The sequence below is a fragment of the Xenopus laevis genome, chromosome 1L (genome assembly GCF_017654675.1).
Source record: "Xenopus laevis strain J_2021 chromosome 1L, Xenopus_laevis_v10.1, whole genome shotgun sequence".
NCBI lineage: Eukaryota > Metazoa > Chordata > Amphibia > Anura > Pipidae > Xenopus > Xenopus laevis.
The window spans coordinates 129702235-129722835 of NC_054371.1; the positions used below are offsets into that span (position 1 = coordinate 129702235).

Here is a 20601-nt window from a genome sequence, read left to right on the forward strand (position 1 = left end):
GCCTTGGTAAAATCATCATCATCATCATTTATTTATATAGCGCTGTCAAGATACGCAGTGCTTTTAAATGAAGGAGGTTTAATGGTTGGAATGTAAGCAACAACAAACAGTGTAAACTGTAAAAGCATAGTCCTGATACAGGCCTGGGTAGAGACCGAGCGAAATCCAGTAATGGCCTGAGAAGTTCAGGGCTGGCAGAAGACTAGCAATGACCGAATGGCAGAAGGTCAGTGGCAGGCATCGGCCAAAGAAGCCACAAAAGACATGTTTCAGGAACCAGTTGGGAACAGGAGGACAGGAGCAAGGGAAACAGGCATTGTACATGGAACCAGGCAGGGACACAGGAACTAGGAATCACAGAAGTCACAAGCTAGATCGGGCTTAGGAGCTCAGGTGATCAAGCAAGGAGCAATATGCAGGAACAGGTTTATAAAGGGTCCTGATTACAGGATGGAGAACACATGGGGCTAATGAGGTGGGTGGAGACAAGGGGCAGACAGCAAATACAATGAATATATATAAGTAGAAGGACTGTCAGGAGCAGCGAGCCTCCAGGCTCCAGTGGCTCAACTGGAAATGACATAGTCCCAGGAAAACACATGCCGAGGGTCCTGACATAATGTGATTGAATGTAATTAAACCCATAGAAGAAAACTAGCTGAATAGTTGTATAGTTTCTGAAATGCTTTTATTAGACCACAACATTGGCTGCTTGATATCTGAACTCGGCTATAACAGTGATTTTTTTATCCATAGTTAAGAAATATAATAAGGAGCTTACTGATTTAAGCTCAGTCTTCGTATGTTCCAGCAAGATCATTAAGAAGATTAAGCATTAAAAATCATTTGGCTAGGCCCAATTCGGAGATTCGGTCTTAGATTTTTCCCCTCGGAGGTTGGAGGAGATGATATTTACCCCCGCGCTCCCGAAACCGATTTCCCAATACTATTCTTTATTAAACACACCGGCTAATCCAGTGTTACCTAAACTGTATGCCAAATGGATCCAGGATGTGCCGGACCTCACCCCTGAAGTTTGGGATGATATATTAGACACTCATTGTGCACTGTTGATTAGTGCTAAAGATAAAATGATACAGTTTAGGTACTTGCATAGGTCCTACCTCACACCACATAGATTGCATCTCATTAATTCTGATATCCCTGACATCTGTCCAAAATGTGGTCATACCCCTGCGGATTATATCCACATGGTATGGAGTTGCCGGCACTTACAGGTATTTTGGGGGAAAGTGGTTGTGGAATTGAGTCTTGTAATGGCTCTCATAATTCCGCTTGATCCGTTGACTTTACTACTGAATCAGGTTGCGGAAACCGCCCCTAATCCTTCAGAACGGGCATTAATGTGTTTTCTCCTAATTCAGGCAAAGAGACATATTGCTCTTCATTGGAAATCGAAACAACCCCCAAAAAGGAAACAATGGGTGGATATGGTAAATGCCTCCGTCCCTATGTATCAGCTTACGTACTTCAGCAGGGGTTGCCCTAAAAAGTTTGAAAAAATTTGGTCCTTGTGGATCTCTGAGCATCTACCAGGCCTCTCACCTCCGACTAATTGATGAGAATGTAATTCATCCTCCGCCCTTCCCTGGTCAAGAATGACAGTTGAGCACATAGAGGGAATACTGTGTCTTTATTGTTTACAGTAGCTATGCACACAGCTTTTTGCAATAGTATATCGCGGGGTCAGTCATGCTGTTGGTTATATATGATTCCTGTTTACTGTCTTGGTAACAGGACAGCGTCTCAATGATACACGACACCTGAATTCTATGCTGACTGTTATATACACCTGTGTGACTTTGTATCTGTGTTTTATTTTTTATTTTTTGTTTTTATTTTTGTCTGTTTGTATGTGGGATTGTTAAAACTCAATAAAAACAAATTTGAAAAAAAAAAAAAATCATTTGGCTTTAGATGAGGTGAAGAAACATGGGTTGGGTTCATGTTGATGCTTGCATTAATATTTGTTCAATCTCTGTTTCAGGGTAAGGGATGCCTTGACCGATGTCATCAAGTGTGCTGTGAAGTAAGTAAGCTTTTGAAGCTATATACTTGTTATGTATGTGAAGTAAGGAACATTTTTGATTCCCTTGAGCTGTGTGTGACAATCACACACCTAACATTTGGATTACTTGACTTGTCCTTACTGCAAGAAATGCCCCTTGTATGCTACTTCAGCAGGTGTGGAAACTCTGCAGACTTCATTTTCTTTCACAGTGTGATGGATCTCTACCAATTTGATTTGTTTTATTTTTTATGGATGTCTTTGCCTATACTACTGATAAATCACTCCAAAGTATTTTCAGCAAGCTCAGCATGATTTGAAGTTTTGTTGTCACCAACAAAAATAAGAAAATATGTATTGAGTCACTTAACACGGCAAAGAAGCAAGCATTTGAGTTTTTAGACTAAACTTTCAATTCAATAATTGTCACCATTCCAAGAGTTTTTAAAACAACAAGCATACAGTTTGACAATCACTGGAGGAATGGAAAACAAAGTTGGAGGGAGCACAATTCATCACCTAAGAACATATAAAAATAAACAATTTAACAAAAATATAACAAATGTTTTAAGAAATTGAAACTCTAAAACCAGGACAGACAGACAGGATGAGATAGACTGGGGAGTGAGGAGAAGGGAGGCAGTTCAACTAAAAAGTTCAATGCTGTTTGGATCCAGTGGTTGGGAGGAATCATGGATATTATGCTACTATGCATACTATGCAAAATAACAATTAGATCCAGTAATCACACAAGATAAGTGTCAATATATTAACCCATGAACTATTCTATATATAAACAAACCGTGTGTGTTTTTTACTTTTCTTCCTCAGCCTGTACCACCCACTCAATAATTTCCTGGTATATTCTCACTTGTGGCCCACTGTTAAAACCCTGGACATTGTACACAACACATATGTAGTATTCTATAAGATATTAAATTATTGTGACAAGCAACTTCAAGGAGTCATTTTGCCTTGGAGTAGGTCCCCTGTACCCTCATATTTTTATTATTTTGAATGCAATGCGATGTAAAGAATGCTTTAAACTGAAGTCACTCTTTGACTAACTAGGAGTTCAGTTTGATGTGATCATACCATAAAGACATTTGTATTCCTCGAAAAATGGAAATCCTCTCCAAGGGTGCATGTGTTTTTTGTAACTGGGATTTGACAACATCGAGCCTTTCTGAACAGGTATTATTCGAGCAGGTTATACCAAGTTTAATAACAACTGATTTGGAACATTTAAAAAAATAGGAAAGCATGTGGTATATCATAGAGAATGTATTCTGGCACCACGTGGATTGCTTGACAGCTGTGCTCTCTTGCTGGCCTGTGTGAACTTATTCTCTCTGTTCACATTTTAATTCGATTTTCCACCTCATCAGCAGCATTACAGAGATTCTAACATTAAACAAAAGTTTCTGAAATGTGAAACCATGGTTATCTTCCACCCCCAACAGATATATATATATATATGCTTTCCTGGTACCTTTCCATTATCAGAACAATCAACTAATGCTTTCTGTGATATGTAAGATTGTGTCTTAATTTATAGTACTGCACTGTCCAGCAGTATACACCATTAGACACTGAATAAAGGAATACTACTGTATGTTATGCAAAGACTGCAGGTTTCAAAAACAAAAAACAGGCTATGTTAGCTAGTCTGAAGCAAATTTTCTTCATCTTCTGCCCACTTGTAAAGAGATTAAAAATTAAACCTTTTTTTACATCTATCATAATATTGTCTTTGCATCCTATCTATAATTTTGCCATAAAAGTATTTACAGATGCTTGTACATTACCCATCTGATCCCCTATGTTTCTCTATGAGGGGGCTGCCATATTTGTGCAGCAGTAGTCTGTTAGCATTAGAAACTCTAACTGACAGGCTGAGAAGGGACAGTCAGGCTGGCAAAATAGTCAGGTTTAGGAACTTTAAGTAACAATTACTTACAAAAGCAAACCTATGAGTGAAAAACAATCAACATGAGCTATAGTTAACTTTTGACGAACATTAATATTTTGAACAATATTTTTTAAGTGTCAGTATCACTTTTAAGTGAGGGACAGTTTTATATGTTGTGAACATATTTATCAAGCTTTTTATTTATTAATGCAATGGAATGAGTAAGAATTTATTCTCTGCTGTCTCTCAAAATGCAAAAATGGAAAAACACAGACCTGCCATTCCACAATGGCTGCTTTTCTAACCATATTTAATACATGATGTCAGAACTCTAATGTAGTTTTATTCCATAAAATACATATTTATATGTTCCTACATATTTATAAGGAACATTAAATGGTTTCATTTATAAGTGACAATTATTCATTCATATTGAAACAAAAAAAGATCTTAGATAGAATGCTGCTAGAGACAGAGTTCAATAGCTGTAGCTGCATCTCCTAGGTGTATACTTTCAGAATTGATTTTTAAGTGCTCCACTTTATTCCAATGTGTCCCACATATCTGTCCGTTAATAAATAAACTGAGGCAGATTCACTTAGCCGAAATCCTGATTGATTCTCAGTAGTTTATCGCAGTTATTAACAATTTTCTCACTACAAGGCAAAGATCTGCTCGTTTGGCGACATCGCCAATGAGCGGATCTTTCCCCGATATACCATTAACAAGCATGGCTATATCGGGGGTAATCTAAAAGTACGGCCGAACTATCTGATTACGATGCACAATGGGCTCTGGCGGGATCGGTCGGGTCAAAATCAAACCTGTCCGATCGACCGATCTCCGCCGGACGAAAGAAGTCGGCACTCACCACACACGATCCGAAAATCGTACGAATCCTCGATTCGTACAATAGGATCTGTGCGTCTATGGCCACCATCAGTCAGTCTGTCTTCTCATTATATATAGCTTACCTTAATTTAGTTGCCATTTTTTTTTTCAGTGAAGTTAAGACCCAAACTGCATTAAATAAATAAGATGAGGTCTTCTGTGGGATTTATTTGTCAAAATTATCTCCTTACAGGATATTACTCTTTGGTCTTCAGTCATCAGCCTTGACAATATTTGCTAAACTCTGTTTTTTATTAGTATTTCTACAGCGTTCTTCTACAATATTTCACTTACCTGAATCCCATCAAACACTCTAAGGGGGTTATTTATTAAAGTCTGAAAAAACTAAAAAAATTTAAGTTTTTTCCCAAGAAAACTCTAATTTTTTGTGGAAAATAAATGTGAATGTTTCATGATTTATTAAACCCCAATTCTGCATAAAGCCAGAATCTGAAAATATGCCGTCTCAGACCTGTCGAGGCCAGGTATAAGTCAATGGGAGAGGCACCTATCTCAAATTGAAGTTACTGGGGTCTTCAGGGGTTTTGCCACAAAAATCTGACTTTTTCAGGGTTTTGGGGCAAAATTAAATTAACTTTAAATTAACTTTTAGTATGATATAGAAAGTGATATTTTGATACAATTTGCAATTGTATTTAATTTTTTTATTATTTAGCTTTTTATTCAGAAGCTCTCCAGTTTGCAATTTCAGCAATGTGGTTGCTAGGGTTCAAATGACCCTAGCAATCATGCATTGATTTGAATAAGAGACTGAAATATGTATAGGAGTGATAAAAAGTAACTGACAATACATTTGTAGCCGATAATTCCATGTGGAATTTTTTTATTTGTAATTAGTGATTTTTTAGTGTATCAGTTTTTGGAATCCCATTACTACATCTTTTGTTATTTTTATAAGTACAGCAAAGGGCTGATCTCAATAAATTGCATTAGGGATGCACCGAATCCAGGATTCGGTTCGGGATTCAGCCTTTTTCAACAGGATTTGGATTCGGCTGAATCCTTCTGCCCAGCCGAACCAAATCCTAATTTGCATATGCAAATTAGGGGCTGGAGGGTAATCGTGTGACTTTTTGTCAGAAAACAAGGAAGTAAAAAATGGTTTCCCCTTCCCACCCCTAATTTGCATATGCAAATTAGGGTTCGGTATTCGGACGAATCTTTAGCAAAGGGTTCGGTGTTTCGGTGCATCCCTAAATTGCATATAAAATTACTTTAAGATTTTTCCAAACTCTCTGTTCCCAATTAAATTTTTACAACTGTTTTGAAAATATGTAAAAAAAAAGAAAAAATAGCAACAGTTGCAAAAAGTAATAGTTGTGTACCATTTGAAAGCATTACATTTTGTTATAGTCCACTGCCCCTTTAAGATTAAATGAACCTGAAATTTTTAACTTAAAAATCTGCCTCTCTTTTTGAATTACATTGTTCGAATGGTGCTGTAATAAAGAAAATTGCTGGGTTTCATATACATTAATGATTCATATATTAGAAAACCACAACTGTTACAAATTCCTGAACTAACTTTCATGAGGGTGCACGTCCTAAAATATCCAGTTCATTATTCACAGTTAATATTGTGTTATGGAACAGAACACCTTTGGTTTTTGGTAGCACCATGCTCAGTGGCATTGATAAACAGTAGAGTGCCTCCTTGCAATATCACTGAGCTTTGTGCTGCCATGCATTAATAAAGGCTTATTAATGCATTTATTAATGTCATGGATAAATAAAGACTTAGCCATAGGGTAATGTATACACAAACAATAAAATTAAGTATAAGCAGATTTCAAAATGTAAAAGCATAGCCTAACCACCTACAATAAAGCCATCATTTGGCTGGCAGTATTGAACATATTTCTTGTGGCACCCAGCCAGTGTGAGCATGATTCATTTCTTAAACATTGGATTTCTTTCTCTTTACAGAGACAGTCCTGTGGTGAAGGGAAACTCTCTGTTGGCATTGACAGGACTTGCTGTGGCTGTATCAAAATATGAAAGCAGTCTTCCGTCAGAAACAGAGGGAGCCCCTGAGGTATGCTGGAGATGAGATTCATTAGTACTTTTCATTATGTGTTTTGCTTATGGCTGTCCTTCCTGCTACAGATTTGTCTAATTTTTGCAGCGGGTTTCAATCACCAGATTGTAACTAGCTAACCCAAATAGGCCCATTCATCAGAAGTTTCATTTTAGTGTTTTTTGAAACCATGAAACATGAATTTTCTCTAAAACCACAAATGCAATGTCATTTATTAAAAAAAATCCTAACATAAAAATCAGAAAAAAAAAAAGCTGAACAATCCAAATAAGACAACGTAAACCTATAATTCCTTGACCTTTTTATTCAGTTGCTAGCAAAAAAAAACTCTAAAAGCCTGAATTAAACAAAAATGGTACAACTGGATAAGGGTAGCTCCCGTTGATTTTTATATAACCACTACAGCTTTTAGATGGCAAACTTTTTTGGGGTTTTAATGCTTAATAAATCACACATTTTTCATGGTTTAGACTAGTAATCAGGAAAAAAAAATTATTTTTAACAAAAAAAAATTTGATTTGGTAAAATAAATAAAAATAAGAACATTAGTAAATGGGTTTTCAAGGTATTCATATTGTTTTTAGCATGTCGTTCATTGTAATTTTCCGTTCATACTTTTTTTTATTCAGATAATTTAATAAAATCTCACAACATTCTTAGTTTTAGAGTTTCTGAGTTTAGTCGTGGTTTCAAAAACCTCTTAAACCACTAAAATGTAACCTTTGATAAAAAGGTCCCTAAGGGGCAAATTTACTTAATTAACCCTCGATATTCGACTGTCGAAGTTAAATCCTTCGAATATCGAAGTTGAAGGATTTACCGCAATTCGTTCAATCGAACGAAAAATCGTTTGATCGAACGAAAAATCGTTTGATCGAACGAAAAATCGTGTTTCGAACGATTAAATTCTTCGAATCGTTCGATTTGAAGGATTTTAATCCATCGATTGAACGATTTTTCTTCGACCAAAAAAAGATTGCAAAGCCTGGTCCACATTCTACGCTGGCATAGATATATCGACGATATCATGCTAATTTGGCAGGGATCTGAACAACTTTTAAAAGAATTTGTGAGTCAACTTAACATCAACACATTTAATTTAATATTCACTTTAAATTTCGACCGTTGCAGCTTGGAATTTTTGGATATATTGATCACAAAAGATAATGGCGGCCTATTGTCCACCAACTTATACCGGAAAAAAACGGCCAGTAACAGCCTCTTACATGCAAGTTCCATGCATCCCCATAAGTGTATTGATGGGATTCCCAAAGGCCAGTACCTCAGATTGAGACGAATTTGCTCCTCGGATGAGTCTTTTAAACAAGAGGCCCATAAATTATATCAGAGATTTAAGGCACGGGGTTACAAAACACGCTGTCTCAACAAAGCATATCAAAATGCTTTTAGACAAAATAGAGAGGAGCTTTTATACCAAACTCACAAAGTTGGGACACCTAGGGGCAAATCTAAAAAGCAAAATGAGACCAGATTGATAATGACCTTTAGTGAGAATGACAAGGAAATTCGATCTATAATTGAAAAACATTGGAACATTTTGTCAAAAAATCCTTCCCTAGGTCCTTTGGTCACTCCCTATCCCCTTATTACTTACAAAAATTACTTACAAACGAAATACCAGCATTGGGGACATGCTAACCCACAGCCATTTCCAAAAACATTCTGGCGCCACTTGCTGCAAAACGCCAGGAACTTTTAGATGTGGGACATGTGAACAATGCAGCCACTTGAAAATATCCACCACCTTTGGCAGAGGCACATCAACTTTTGATATGTATCAGTATATTTGCTGCACTACCACACATGTAGTCTATCTGTTCACATGCCATTGCGGTAGCAAATATGTGGGTAAAACGACAAGACCATTAAAAAGACGCATTTACGAACATTTACGGGATGTCAAAAACTGCAATCTGATGTCAAGTATTGCAAAACACATTTATTGTTTACATGATGGGAAATATGCAGGATCCTACTTCCAAGGCATAGACTGCCTTCATGGGGACATAAGAGGTGGGGACTTAGATAAAAAATTGCTCCAGCTAGAGACCATGTGGATCTTCAGACTAAACACCTATAAATCCAATTTTGGATTAAATGGCCATCTCAATTTTCAAGCCTTTATCAACACTTAAACTCGGCCGTTGCCGATTTTTTATTCTTTGGCCCACTATCATAAACGTGTACATTTACTAGGCTCCATTTTCTAATTGATCATTTATTATTTAATTTTGTTTTTTGATTGCATATATTTTGCATTCTGATTCATTTTGTTTATATTACCATTTAAAGGGTATTGCAATTATGCCCTTACACGGGCTATGTTTACGAATTTTCATTACCATCATAACTATTGAATATACTAACAAATTTTAATATTATTCCTTAAATTACATTATCACCATGCTATATTATATCCTACCTACGGTTTTCCAACTTGTTGATTAGTAGTCATTGATGTTTATCCCCCTCCTTTTGGTTATTCCAACTACAGTTATGATTACCATCCTTACAAACGATACTTATCCGCAACAGAGACGGATTTGGTCCATTCTAATGAGGATACAGAGTTTATACTGTTTCAATATCGTGGTTACAATTACTGCTATGGTGGAATACCTTCGGATACAATTCATTTGGACACAATAATTTCGTTGGATACAAAGTATTCTTACGTAGCTAGGTTTCAGAGTCACATGACATTATCTTTAAATCCCCAGCACTTCCGCCGTTCGGCCTCTTGACAAAGCCACGCGTTGTGGCGAAACAGCTGTCGATTGCAAAGCCTATGGGGACCTTCCCCTTAGGCTAACATTGACTTTGGTAGGTTTTAGGTGGCGAACTAGGGGGTCGAAGTTTTTTTTAAAGAGACAGTACTTTGACTATCGAATGGTCGAATAGTCGAACGATATTTAGTTCGAATCGTTCGAGTCGTAGTCGAAGGTCGAAGTAGCCCATTCGATGGTCGAAATAGATAAAAAAAAAACATTCAAAGTTTTTTTTTTTTTATTCTATTCCTTCACTCGGGCTAAGTAAATGGGCCCCTAAGTGTCTCTGCTCCATTCTTTAACTACAACTGCATATATTTGTAAGATATCTACAAATAAACCACTAAATAAAAAAAATCTCACTGTTGGTCTGATCAGTTATTTCTCCCTGTCCTATATGATCAAACTGTGGGTAGAGCAGTGCTAAATAGTATTGGTGCCCAATGCAGTTCTACTAGGTACCCCTCCTATCCATACACCCACCCATAATTCACAAATAGACCATTTGCTCTAGGAGCTAATATATACAACCTTAAGGCTACTTCAATTATGCAACAATAACATATTTATCAAAAGTACTATACTTTACACATTTCAGAGGCACAGATAAAACATTTTATGTTAATTTGTCTTCTTAAACATTGCTTGTTTTGACCTATAGATTGAGCCTGATATTCTTCCCACAAGTGCTTGGATTTCCATGGTGCTTGACACCCTCTTGAGTATTGTGGACAATCATTATCAACCGAAAGGAAGAATCTTCCCATGGTTCCAGCATGTAAGTTGTATTGTTTTATAGCAAATATATTGCACATAAAGGAAAGCCAAAGCATGCAGATGAACAGGTAATTGAATAACTGGGCTATCTACTTACAGAATTATGTAATAAGGAGATACTTTGGATGATTTAGAGGAATATTGTTTTCATTGAAGAGTAAGGGGGATGGGTTAGGGCCAAGTGCTGTTTTATGTACTGTTTAGATTATAGACTTTTTCAGATGATGTCAGTGGGGTACATGTACTGGTAGTAGGCCTGTCTATCTATTCTAGAAGAAAAATATATCATGAATGAAATATGTCCCAATATTTGTCATACTGACATTGAGTGACAAATATAAGCCTATCTATGTTTCTTGTAACATAGATAATGTAACCTCTATACTTAAATAGGCTATGGTAAGTCACTGTAGAGTCCCATGATCATATAGTGTTACAAAGCTACACGTAAAAGCTACACGTAAAAATATTCTTTTTCTACATTGAGTTACATCATAGTGGTGACGGTATTAAAAATAGAGCCCAAGTATCATTATAACCCACTTGTTAATAAACTGCATACAGACTAACAAACATTTCCTGATGTGTAGCCAATAAGAATCCACCAGTAATGCCATGGATGATTGGGCTAGTCTCAGTGACAAAAGCATCATTTTTTAAACCAGTCCCCCATCCTTAAAGGGGTTGTTCACCTTTAAATTAACTTTTAGTATGATGTAAAGAGGGATATTCTGAGACAATTTGCAACTGGTTTTCATTTTTTATTAATTTTGGTTTTGAGTTATTCAGCTTTTTATTCTGATGCTTGTCAGTTTGCAATTGCAACAGTCTGGTTGCTAGGGTCAAAATTACCCTAGCAACTATGCACTGATTTCAATAAGATACAGGAATATGAATAGGAGAGGGTCTGAGCAGAAAGATGAGTAATAAAAAGTAGCAATAACAATTAATTTATAGCCTTACAGAGCATTTGTTTTTTAGATGGGGTCAGTGACCCCCATTTGAAAGCTGGGAAGGGTCAGAAGAAAAGGTCAGATAACTTAAAAATTAAAACATATAAATAAAGAAGACTATTGCAAAATTGTTAAGAATTGGACATTTAATAACATACTAAACGCAACCTCAAAGGTGAACCACCCCATCATGTCTTGTCATGACTTAAAAAAAGCTAATAAAAATAGCTGGAGACCACTTACAAAAGGGAACATTGTTGGTTGCCATTGTCTTTGACATTGTTATTATTATTGCTTTGCCAATATTACAAAGAACTAGTCTGTGAAACTTTAACTGAGCTGTGAATTGTTTCCTGAGGGTATGGGTATTAAATAATCACAGCATCTCTTGGTATGTAGTGATGGGCGAATCTGTCGCGTTTCGCTTCGCCGAATAATTCGCGAATTTTCAGCGAAACGGCGAAAAATTCGCGAAACGAGTCGCGCGGTCCGATTTTGTCGCGCGTCAAAATATTTTGTCGCGGACGCAAGTAAGTGTTTTAACGCGCGACGTTATTTTTGACGCGCAGTGCAATTTGATGAAGCCCATCTTCTATGGGTGTTTTGTTTGTATAACCTTTTTTCATCTTTGGGCCTACAAATAAAAATTTTCCCCTTAGTTTCAAGCTTTGTAGTCTGTGATGATAAATGCTTTGTGTCTGAATGTGCTGAATTGGATTGGACTCCATGGGAAGACCAATACACATGCGTGTTTCACTTAGTATACTGCTACACACATGCCCTGCATTGTTAGAGGACTCCTATCTTGAAAAAATGGCTCCCATTTTGCAAGTTTCTTAAACTTTTAACGTTTGTGGATTTTTTCACATTACCTCTGGTCAACTGGTAATGGTATCTACTACTACTCTATATCTCCGTTTAACCAAAAAGTACCATCTGTACTTCATATATCTAATAGTAGATTACTAACACAAGTACAACTAATAAATCTGAACAGATAGTATCTGGATGCTTTGTATCTCAGATAAAAATGAATAAACCATATGTTTATGTGAATGAACCTTATATTTACATCATGTTATTGTAATGATTCTGAAATACTATGTAATGTAATTTTAATGACTACGAATAAGAATAGTCATCGTTGTGTTATTAGAATCCAAACAATTCCAAGTATCATGTGAGTATTAGTTTAGTCAAATGAAAAATGAACTCAAAATATAGAGATATAAAAAAAATTTTTAATTTACAACATAGCACAACGGTGCTGCAAGATTAAATAAATAAATTAAAGTGGAGGAGGAGGAGGAGGAGGAACTACCCTCTGCCCGGACTCAACCATGTCCCTGAGCTCTCCCAGCTCCTGCCGCATGGCATTAACTTGGTGGACCAGGGTGACCAGGAGCTCAGTCTGGTCGTAGTAGGCATGCTCTGTCTGAGTGCCTACACTGAGCCCCTGGTCGTCCGCTGGTCGTGCCGCCTGGTGAGGTGGTGGTGCCGCCTGGTGAGGTGGTGGTGCCGCCTGGACAGGTGGCAGTGCTGCCTGGTCAGGTGGTGGAGGCGGTGCTGCCTCATCAGGTGGAGGCGGTGCTGCCTCATCAGGTGGAGGCGGTGCTGCCTGGTCAGGTGGTGGTGGTGGTGGTGGTGGGACATTATCCCCATCATCATCAGGATCATCTTGGATCCATTCAGCTGGCAATGAATAAATTTCAGTTTGAGTAACGCAGCAATTGCATTTGTACAGTATAAATTATACAGGATAAGGTGTCATGTTGTAACTACAGGGAAATTAACTTTATTGTAGTTAAGAAGGGAAACCTATTTTTTCAGTTTAAATAAATCTACCTTTATGTGAAGTAAAATTCTTATTAGCCTTGTCACAGGCCTAAACAAATACACATTTGCTCCAAAATACCAAAATAAATAGGAATCAAGTGCAGGGCAAGATTTACATAGTAGGCACCCCTAGGCCCACTGCCATTCGTCGCCCCTGTCCCCTCCCCTTTATTCGGGCAAATTTTTATCATCTGGACAGGAGCAATGGGGATTGCTGCATGGGAAACTATTGTATCTCCTGTGCATCCCCAGTTTTTCTGAACCAATATGGGTGTGGTTGGGCAGCATGCCGCCACCCTAAAATCTTCCAGCCCTAGGCCCGGGCCTTGGTGACCTTTCCACAGATCCGAGCCTGATCAAGTGGCTTTATTGTAGTTAAGAAGGGAAACCTATTTTTTCCGTTTAAATAAATCTACCTTTATGTGAAGTAAAATTCTTATTCGCCTTGTCACAGGCCTAAACAAATACACATTTGCTCCAAAATACCAAAATAAATGGGAATCAAGTGGCTTTATTGTAGTTAAGAAGGGAAACTCATGTATTGCATTTAAATAAATCTATTATAATCTGTTTAAATAATCTCCATTTGACAGCTCATTTACTTGTTATTTAACTTGTCTGCAATTATGTCAGTCAGTCAAAGTCAACTGTTCCAATCCTAATTACAGTATTCACTTAAATACATTTTTGCTGTAAAATAGCAAATCATTATAAGATGTTTTCTTTTTAAATAACTCTACCTTCCACCTCCACGCGCAGCTCATCTACAAATGCGCTGTGGCGTCTTTTGAGATCGCTCCAGATCCTCTGGAGCTCCCGCAAACTTAAGCGCAGGCGGTACTCCCTCCGCAGCCTGCGCCTCAGCCGTTCCATTATGCTCCTTCGGAGCGCCTGGATTCCTCTCACTCCAGGAGGGATATTGTCATATCCCTCCTGGTGCAGGTACCTGACGAAGTACCTTAGCTGGTCCCTGTTCATCATGCCAGGTCCTGCCATTTTCAAACTGCACTCCTACCAATGTAAGCACGGGCGGGGCTATTTATAGTGGCGACGCCCATTTTTGACGCGCGTCACATGACGCGTGCGCTCGCACGACGCGCGTCACATGACGCGCGCGCGCGCATGCGCAAACACAGTTTTGATATGGCGCGCGCCGAACCTCGTCGCGCGGCGACGAAACTCGTCGCGACGGCGACGAAATTGATAAATTGACTACACTCAAATACATTGATTTTTTAAAATAAATTATGATATTGTCACACTATATTTGGCAATTAGGCACTATTAGAAGTAACATTATTCCCCCAACAATCATACATTGATTTTAATAAGAGAATGGAATATGAATAGGAGAGGCCTAAATGTAAAAAAGTAGCAATGACTAACAATACATTTGTAGCCTGACATATTATTTGCTTTTTAGTTGGGGTCAACTCATTGACCCACATTTAAAAGCTGCAAAGAGTCTGAACTTAGAAGAAAAAGGCAAATAAGTAAAACCAAATTAAAAGTTGCTTAGAATTTGCCATACTATTGCATACTAAAAGTTACCTTAAAGGTGAACCACCCCTTTAAGGGCTTTGCACTGGATCTATGAATACGTTGTGTAAAGTGTTTGGAAACAAAGGATGGCGTTTGTTCTCTTTGAAGGTTATGGACAGCAAACTGGGACAAGACTGCTTGTGAAGTTGAAAGTTGCAAAATAACAGATGCAGCTGAAAGTGGGATGTAAGATGGACATCATCTAGGAATGAAATTCCTCTTTCCATTAAGCAAACTGTGTTGTCTCGTTTATTTAACTCAAGGACAAAAGCATTCATAGAGGACAAATTCAATCTAAATTATTACTTACAGCATGAATTTAAGTAGAGTTTATGGCTATGTTTGTGTCACCCAGGGTTGCCAGGTTGGTTGGTTTCCAGTCAAATTTACTGGGCTGATGTTTGAGGCCTGTTTGGGCCTCTGTGTAATTTGAATGCAAGGGCCTATTTTGACTCCCAGACCAGACATGGCTTTGGGACTAGCATTAAAACATTTCCCTTACTTTTGTACACAGTGATGAATGTATATATGCCATGTTTTGCTTTGGAATCAATGGGAAGAGCAATTCGCACCTATGTTCCACTCAGTTACTGCTACACACACATGCCCTCCCTGTATACATTTTTTAGAGCACTCCTATCATTTCAAAAGAAAGAATAATGACTGAGGCAAAGGACTTTTGGCCGCAGTCGTTTCAGGGGTAATAATAGTGTGAATACATTTGACAACCAAGCAGCAAGCATTGTTGTAATCAATTGTATTAGAGCCAGAAGAATTAAATGAGGCAGGCCTCAACCCCCAGAAGAAATTAGCCAACAATGTGGCAGTATTCGAAGAAACATTTTTAGAAGCCATGATAGGCCTCAACCCCCAGAAGAAATTAGCCAACTTAGCGGCAAAATTACAAGCAACCTATTTAGAAACCATGTTAGGCCTCAACCCCCAGAAGAAATTAGCCAACAATGTGGCAGTATTCGAAGAAACATTTTTAGAAGCCATGATAGGCCTCAACTACAAAAAAAAATTGCCGACAATGCAGCAGTAGTGTCAGCAACAGCAGTAGGAGCCTTGATAGACACCCACCAGAGTTTTGCCAAATAATGAGGCATTAGTAGCATCAGCAGCGGCAGTCATGTTGTAACTTTTAATCAACTCTATATTAGAGCCAGAAGAATTAAATGAGGCAGGCCCCAAACAGAAGACGTTTGCCAAATAATGAGGCATTAGTAGCAACAGCAGCAGCAACAACAGTCATGCTGTAACTTTTAATAAACTCTATATTAGAGCCAGAAGAATTAAATGAGGCAGGCCCCAAACAGAAGACGTTTGCCAAATAATGAGGCATTAGTTGCAACAGCAGCGGCAACAACAGTCATGTTGTAACTTTCAATCAACTCTATATTAGAGCCAGAAGAATTAAATGAGGCAGGCCCCAAACAGAAGACGTTTGCCAAATAATGAGGCATTAGTAGCAACAGCAGCGGCAACAACAGTCATGTTGTAAATTTCAATCAACTCTATATTAGAGCCAGAAGAATTAAATGAGGCAGGCCCCAAACAGAAGACGTTTGCCAAATAATGAGGCATTAGTAGCAACAGCAGCGGCAACAACAGTCATGTTGTAAATTTCAATCAACTCTATATTAGAGCCAGAAGAATTAAATGAGGCAGGCCCCAAACAGAAGACGTTTGCCAAATAATGAGGCAGTAGTAGCAACAGTAGCGGCAACAACAGTCATGTTGTAACTTTCAATCAACTCTATATTAGAGCCAGAAGAATTAAATGAGGCAGGCCCCAAACAGAAGACGTTTGCCAAATAATGAGGCATTAGTAGCAACAGCAGCGGCAACAACAGTCATGTTGTAAATTTCAATCAACTCTATATTAGAGCCAGAAGAATTAAATGAGGCAGGCCCCAAACAGAAGACGTTTGCCAAATAATGAGGCAGTAGTAGCAACAGTAGCGGCAACAACAGTCATGTTGTAACTTTCAATCAACTCTATATTAGAGCCAGAAGAAGACGTTTGCCAAATAATGAGGCATTAGTAGCAACAGCAGCGGCAACAACAGTCATGTTGTAACTTTCAATCAACTCTATATTAGAGCCAGAAGAATTAAATGAGGCAGGCCCCAAACAGAAGACGTTTGCCAAATAATGAGGCATTAGTAGCAACAGCAGCGGCAACAACAGTCATGTTGTAAATTTCAATCAACTCTATATTAGAGCCAGAAGAATTAAATGAGGCAGGCCCCAAACAGAAGACGTTTGCCAAATAATGAGGCAGTAGTAGCAACAGTAGCGGCAACAACAGTCATGTTGTAACTTTCAATCAACTCTATATTAGAGCCAGAAGAAGACGTTTGCCAAATAATGAGGCATTAGTAGCAACAGCAGCGGCAACAACAGTCATGTTGTAACTTTCAATCAACTCTATATTAGAGCCAGAAGAATTAAATGAGGCAGGCCCCAAACAGAAGACGTTTGCCAAATAATGAGGCATTAGTAGCAACAGCAGCGGCAACAACAGTCATGTTGTAAATTTCAATCAACTCTATATTAGAGCCAGAAGAATTAAATGAGGCAGGCCCCAAACAGAAGACGTTTGCCAAATAATGAGGCATTAGTAGCAACAGCAGCAGCAACAACAGTCATGCTGTAACTTTTAATCAACTCTATATTAGAGCCAGAAGAATTAAATGAGGCAGGCCCCAAACAGAAGACGTTTGCCAAATAATGAGGCATTAGTAGCAACAGCAGCGGCAACAACAGTCATGTTGTAAATTTCAATCAACTCTATATTAGAGCCAAAAGTATTAAATGAGGCAGGCCTCAAACAGAGAAGACTTTTGCCAAATAACGAGGCATTAGCAGCAACAGCAGCGTCAGCAACAGTCATGTTGCGACTTTTAATCAACTCTATATTAGAGCCAGAAGAATTAAATGAGGCAGGCCCCAAACAGAGAAGACTTTTTCCAAATAACGAGGTATTAATAGCAACAGCAGTGGCAGCAACAGTCATTTTGTAACTTGTAACTTTTAATCAACTCAATATTAGAGCCAGAAGAATTAAATGAGGCAGGCCCCAAACAGAAGACATTAGCCGCAAAATTGTAAGAAAAATATTTAGAAGCCATGTTAGGCCTCAACTAGAAGAAATTAGCCAACAATGTGGCAGTATTCGAAGAAACATTTTTAGAAGCCATGTTAGGCCTCAACCAGAAGAAATTAGCCAACTTAGCGGCAAAATTATAAGCAACATATTTAGAAGCCATGTTAGGCCTCAACCAGAAGAAATTAGCCAACATTGTGGCAGTATTTGAGAAAACATTTTTAGAAGCCATGTTAGGCCTCAACCAGAAGAAATTAGCCAACTTAGCGGCAAAATTATAAGCAACATATTTAGAAGCCATGTTAGGCCTCAACCAGAAGAAATTAGCCAACAATGTGGCAGTATTCGAAGAAACATATTTAGAGGCCATGTTAGGCCTCAACTACTAAAAAAATTTGCCGACAATGCAGCAGTAGTATCTACGATGGCAGTAGGAGCTTTGATAGGCCCCCACCATAAAAAATTGCCGACAATGCAGCACAGCAGCAGTACTACTAGGGCTAGTAGCAGGCTACAGCAGCAGCAGCAGCAAGGGCAGCAGGTGCAGACAGATGGGGAATGGGCAATACTACTGAGGAGGAGAGTATGGGCAGCAATGGAGAGAGGAGGATAAATCTGTGGAGGAGAAGGAGGAGAGGAGGCTAGTCTCTGCTGTCTGCAATGGGCACTTGGATATCCCCGCTTATCCATGCCTCATTCATTTTAATGAATGTCAGCTTATCCACGCTGCCAGTGGATAGCCGTGTCCGCTTCTCAGTGACCACCCCACCTGCGGCACTGAAGACACGCTCTGACAGGACACTGGCAGGGGGCAAGCCAGCATCTCCAGAGCGTACTGTGCCAGTTCTGGCCACTGGTCGAGCCTCGAGACCCAATAATGCATGGGGTCATCGTCAGGGCGAATGGCATCCTGCACGCTGACTGACCCCATGTAGTCAACCACCATATGCTCCACCCGCTGCTGGTGGTGGCTTTGGGTGCTGACTGGGCCTGCTGCTGGCCGTTGAGGCTCGAAAAAGCTCTTCCACACACCCATGAGATCTCCGCCCTTGCTGCTGCTGCTGCTGCTGCTGCTAGGCCCCCGTCTCTGCTGGGTGTGTGGAGTAGTGGAGGCCTGAGAAGTGTCAGACTGGGGGAAGGCCTCCACAAATTTTGAGCACAGAGCCTTCCTCAATTGACCCATCCTCCTCTCTCTCTGGCTGGGTACAAGGAACTCCCCCACCTTTCCCTTGTACCGTGGGTCAAGCAAAGTAGCCACCCAATAATCCTCCCGGTCTTTGATAGAACAGACCCGGGGATCGCTTCGGAGGCAAGTCTGCATATGGGCAGCCATGTAAAAGAGGTGCCCCCGACCAACCTCTTCTTGACTGCCCTCCAGATGCAGCAGGTCATCTGGCTCGACCTGCCCCTGCTCTGTACCCTCCCAGCCGCGGACAATAGCTGGGGTGGTTGGGTGGCATGTGCCCTGCTCCCCATGCTGCGCAGGCACCCAGTCCTCCTCTCCCTCATCCTCCTCATCAGGCACCATCTCCTCCTCAGCCCCCTCTGCCTGCCTACGGGGCCTACTCTCCTCCTCCTCCTCAGGCACGTCACCCTCCTCTAGCAGCCCATCCAACGTGCGCTTGAGGAGGAACACCAGGGGTATGACATCGCTAAGACACGCATTGTCCCTGCTAACAAAGCGTGTCGCCTGCTCAAAGGGGGCAAGTACTTGGCAGAGCTGCCTCATTTGCTGCCACTGCTCTGCACTAAAGTACCCCAAATCCGCCCCCTGAGTACCCCTGGCACTGTGCTCCAGCAGGTAATTGCTGACCGCCCAGCGCTGCTCTACGAGGCGCTCCACCATGTGCAGGGTGGAATTCCAGCGCGTCGGCAGGTCACAGATGAGCCGGTGGGGTGGCAGACTATGCTGCCGCTGCATCCGTGCCAAAGACGCGCTGGCGGTGGGGGACCTGCGAAAATGGGCACATACCCTACGTACCTTCTCCAGCATGTCACCCAACCCTTGGTAGCTCTTGAGGAAGCGCTGCACCACAAGGTTGAGGACATGTGCAAAGCAAGGCATGTGGGTCAGGTGCCCTAGGCGGATGGCGGCCAGCAGGTTGCGACCGTTGTCGCAAACAATATTACCTGCTTGGAGCTGGCGGGGAGTGAACCACCGCTGCACCTGAGTCTGGAAGGCAGCCATGAGCTCAGGTGCAGTATGACTCCTCTCGCCCAGGGAGAGGAGTTGCAGCACAGCCTGACATCGCCTGTGCTGCACTGAAGCGTAGCTGCGGGGACGCTTCAGGGGTGGCTCATCCATAGTGGAGGAGGAGGAGGAGGAAGTGGACATGTGGGGTTTGCCCTGTACCCCACGGGGAGGCACCTGTAGCCTGAGGGGAGCGCCCCGGCTTGCACCCTCCCCAGCACTCATGAGGGTGACCCAGTGCGCAGTGTAGGTTATGTACCTCCCCTGCCCATGCCTGCTGGTCCACGTGTCAGTGGTGCAGTGCACCCTGCCGCCAACAGCATGATCCAGCGACAGGGACACATTCTCAACCACATGCTGGTGGATGGCAGGGACGGCCTTCCTGGCAAAATAATGGCGGCTGGGGATCCGCCAGTTAGGGGCAGCGCAAGCCATCAGCTGTCGGAAGGGGGCTGCTTCGACTAGCTGATAGGGCAGCAGCTGCACTGCCAGAAGCTTTGCCAGGCAGCC

At 40.4% G+C, this 20601-nt stretch overlaps 1 protein-coding gene across 4 annotated transcripts in view; it reads left to right on the top strand.

The window, feature by feature from the left end:
• focad.L (focadhesin L homeolog) overlaps nucleotides 1-20601 on the top strand; it is a 136416-nt gene that overhangs the window by 77146 nt on the left and 38669 nt on the right. For all 4 annotated transcript variants that reach the window (XM_041563655.1, XM_041563652.1, XM_041563647.1 and 1 more), the window contains exons 24-26: nucleotides 2009-2050; nucleotides 6780-6888; nucleotides 10342-10458. In XM_041563655.1, coding sequence (XP_041419589.1) covers nucleotides 2009-2050; nucleotides 6780-6888; nucleotides 10342-10458 — 268 coding nt within the window. The remainder of the gene's footprint in view (nucleotides 1-2008; nucleotides 2051-6779; nucleotides 6889-10341; nucleotides 10459-20601) is intronic.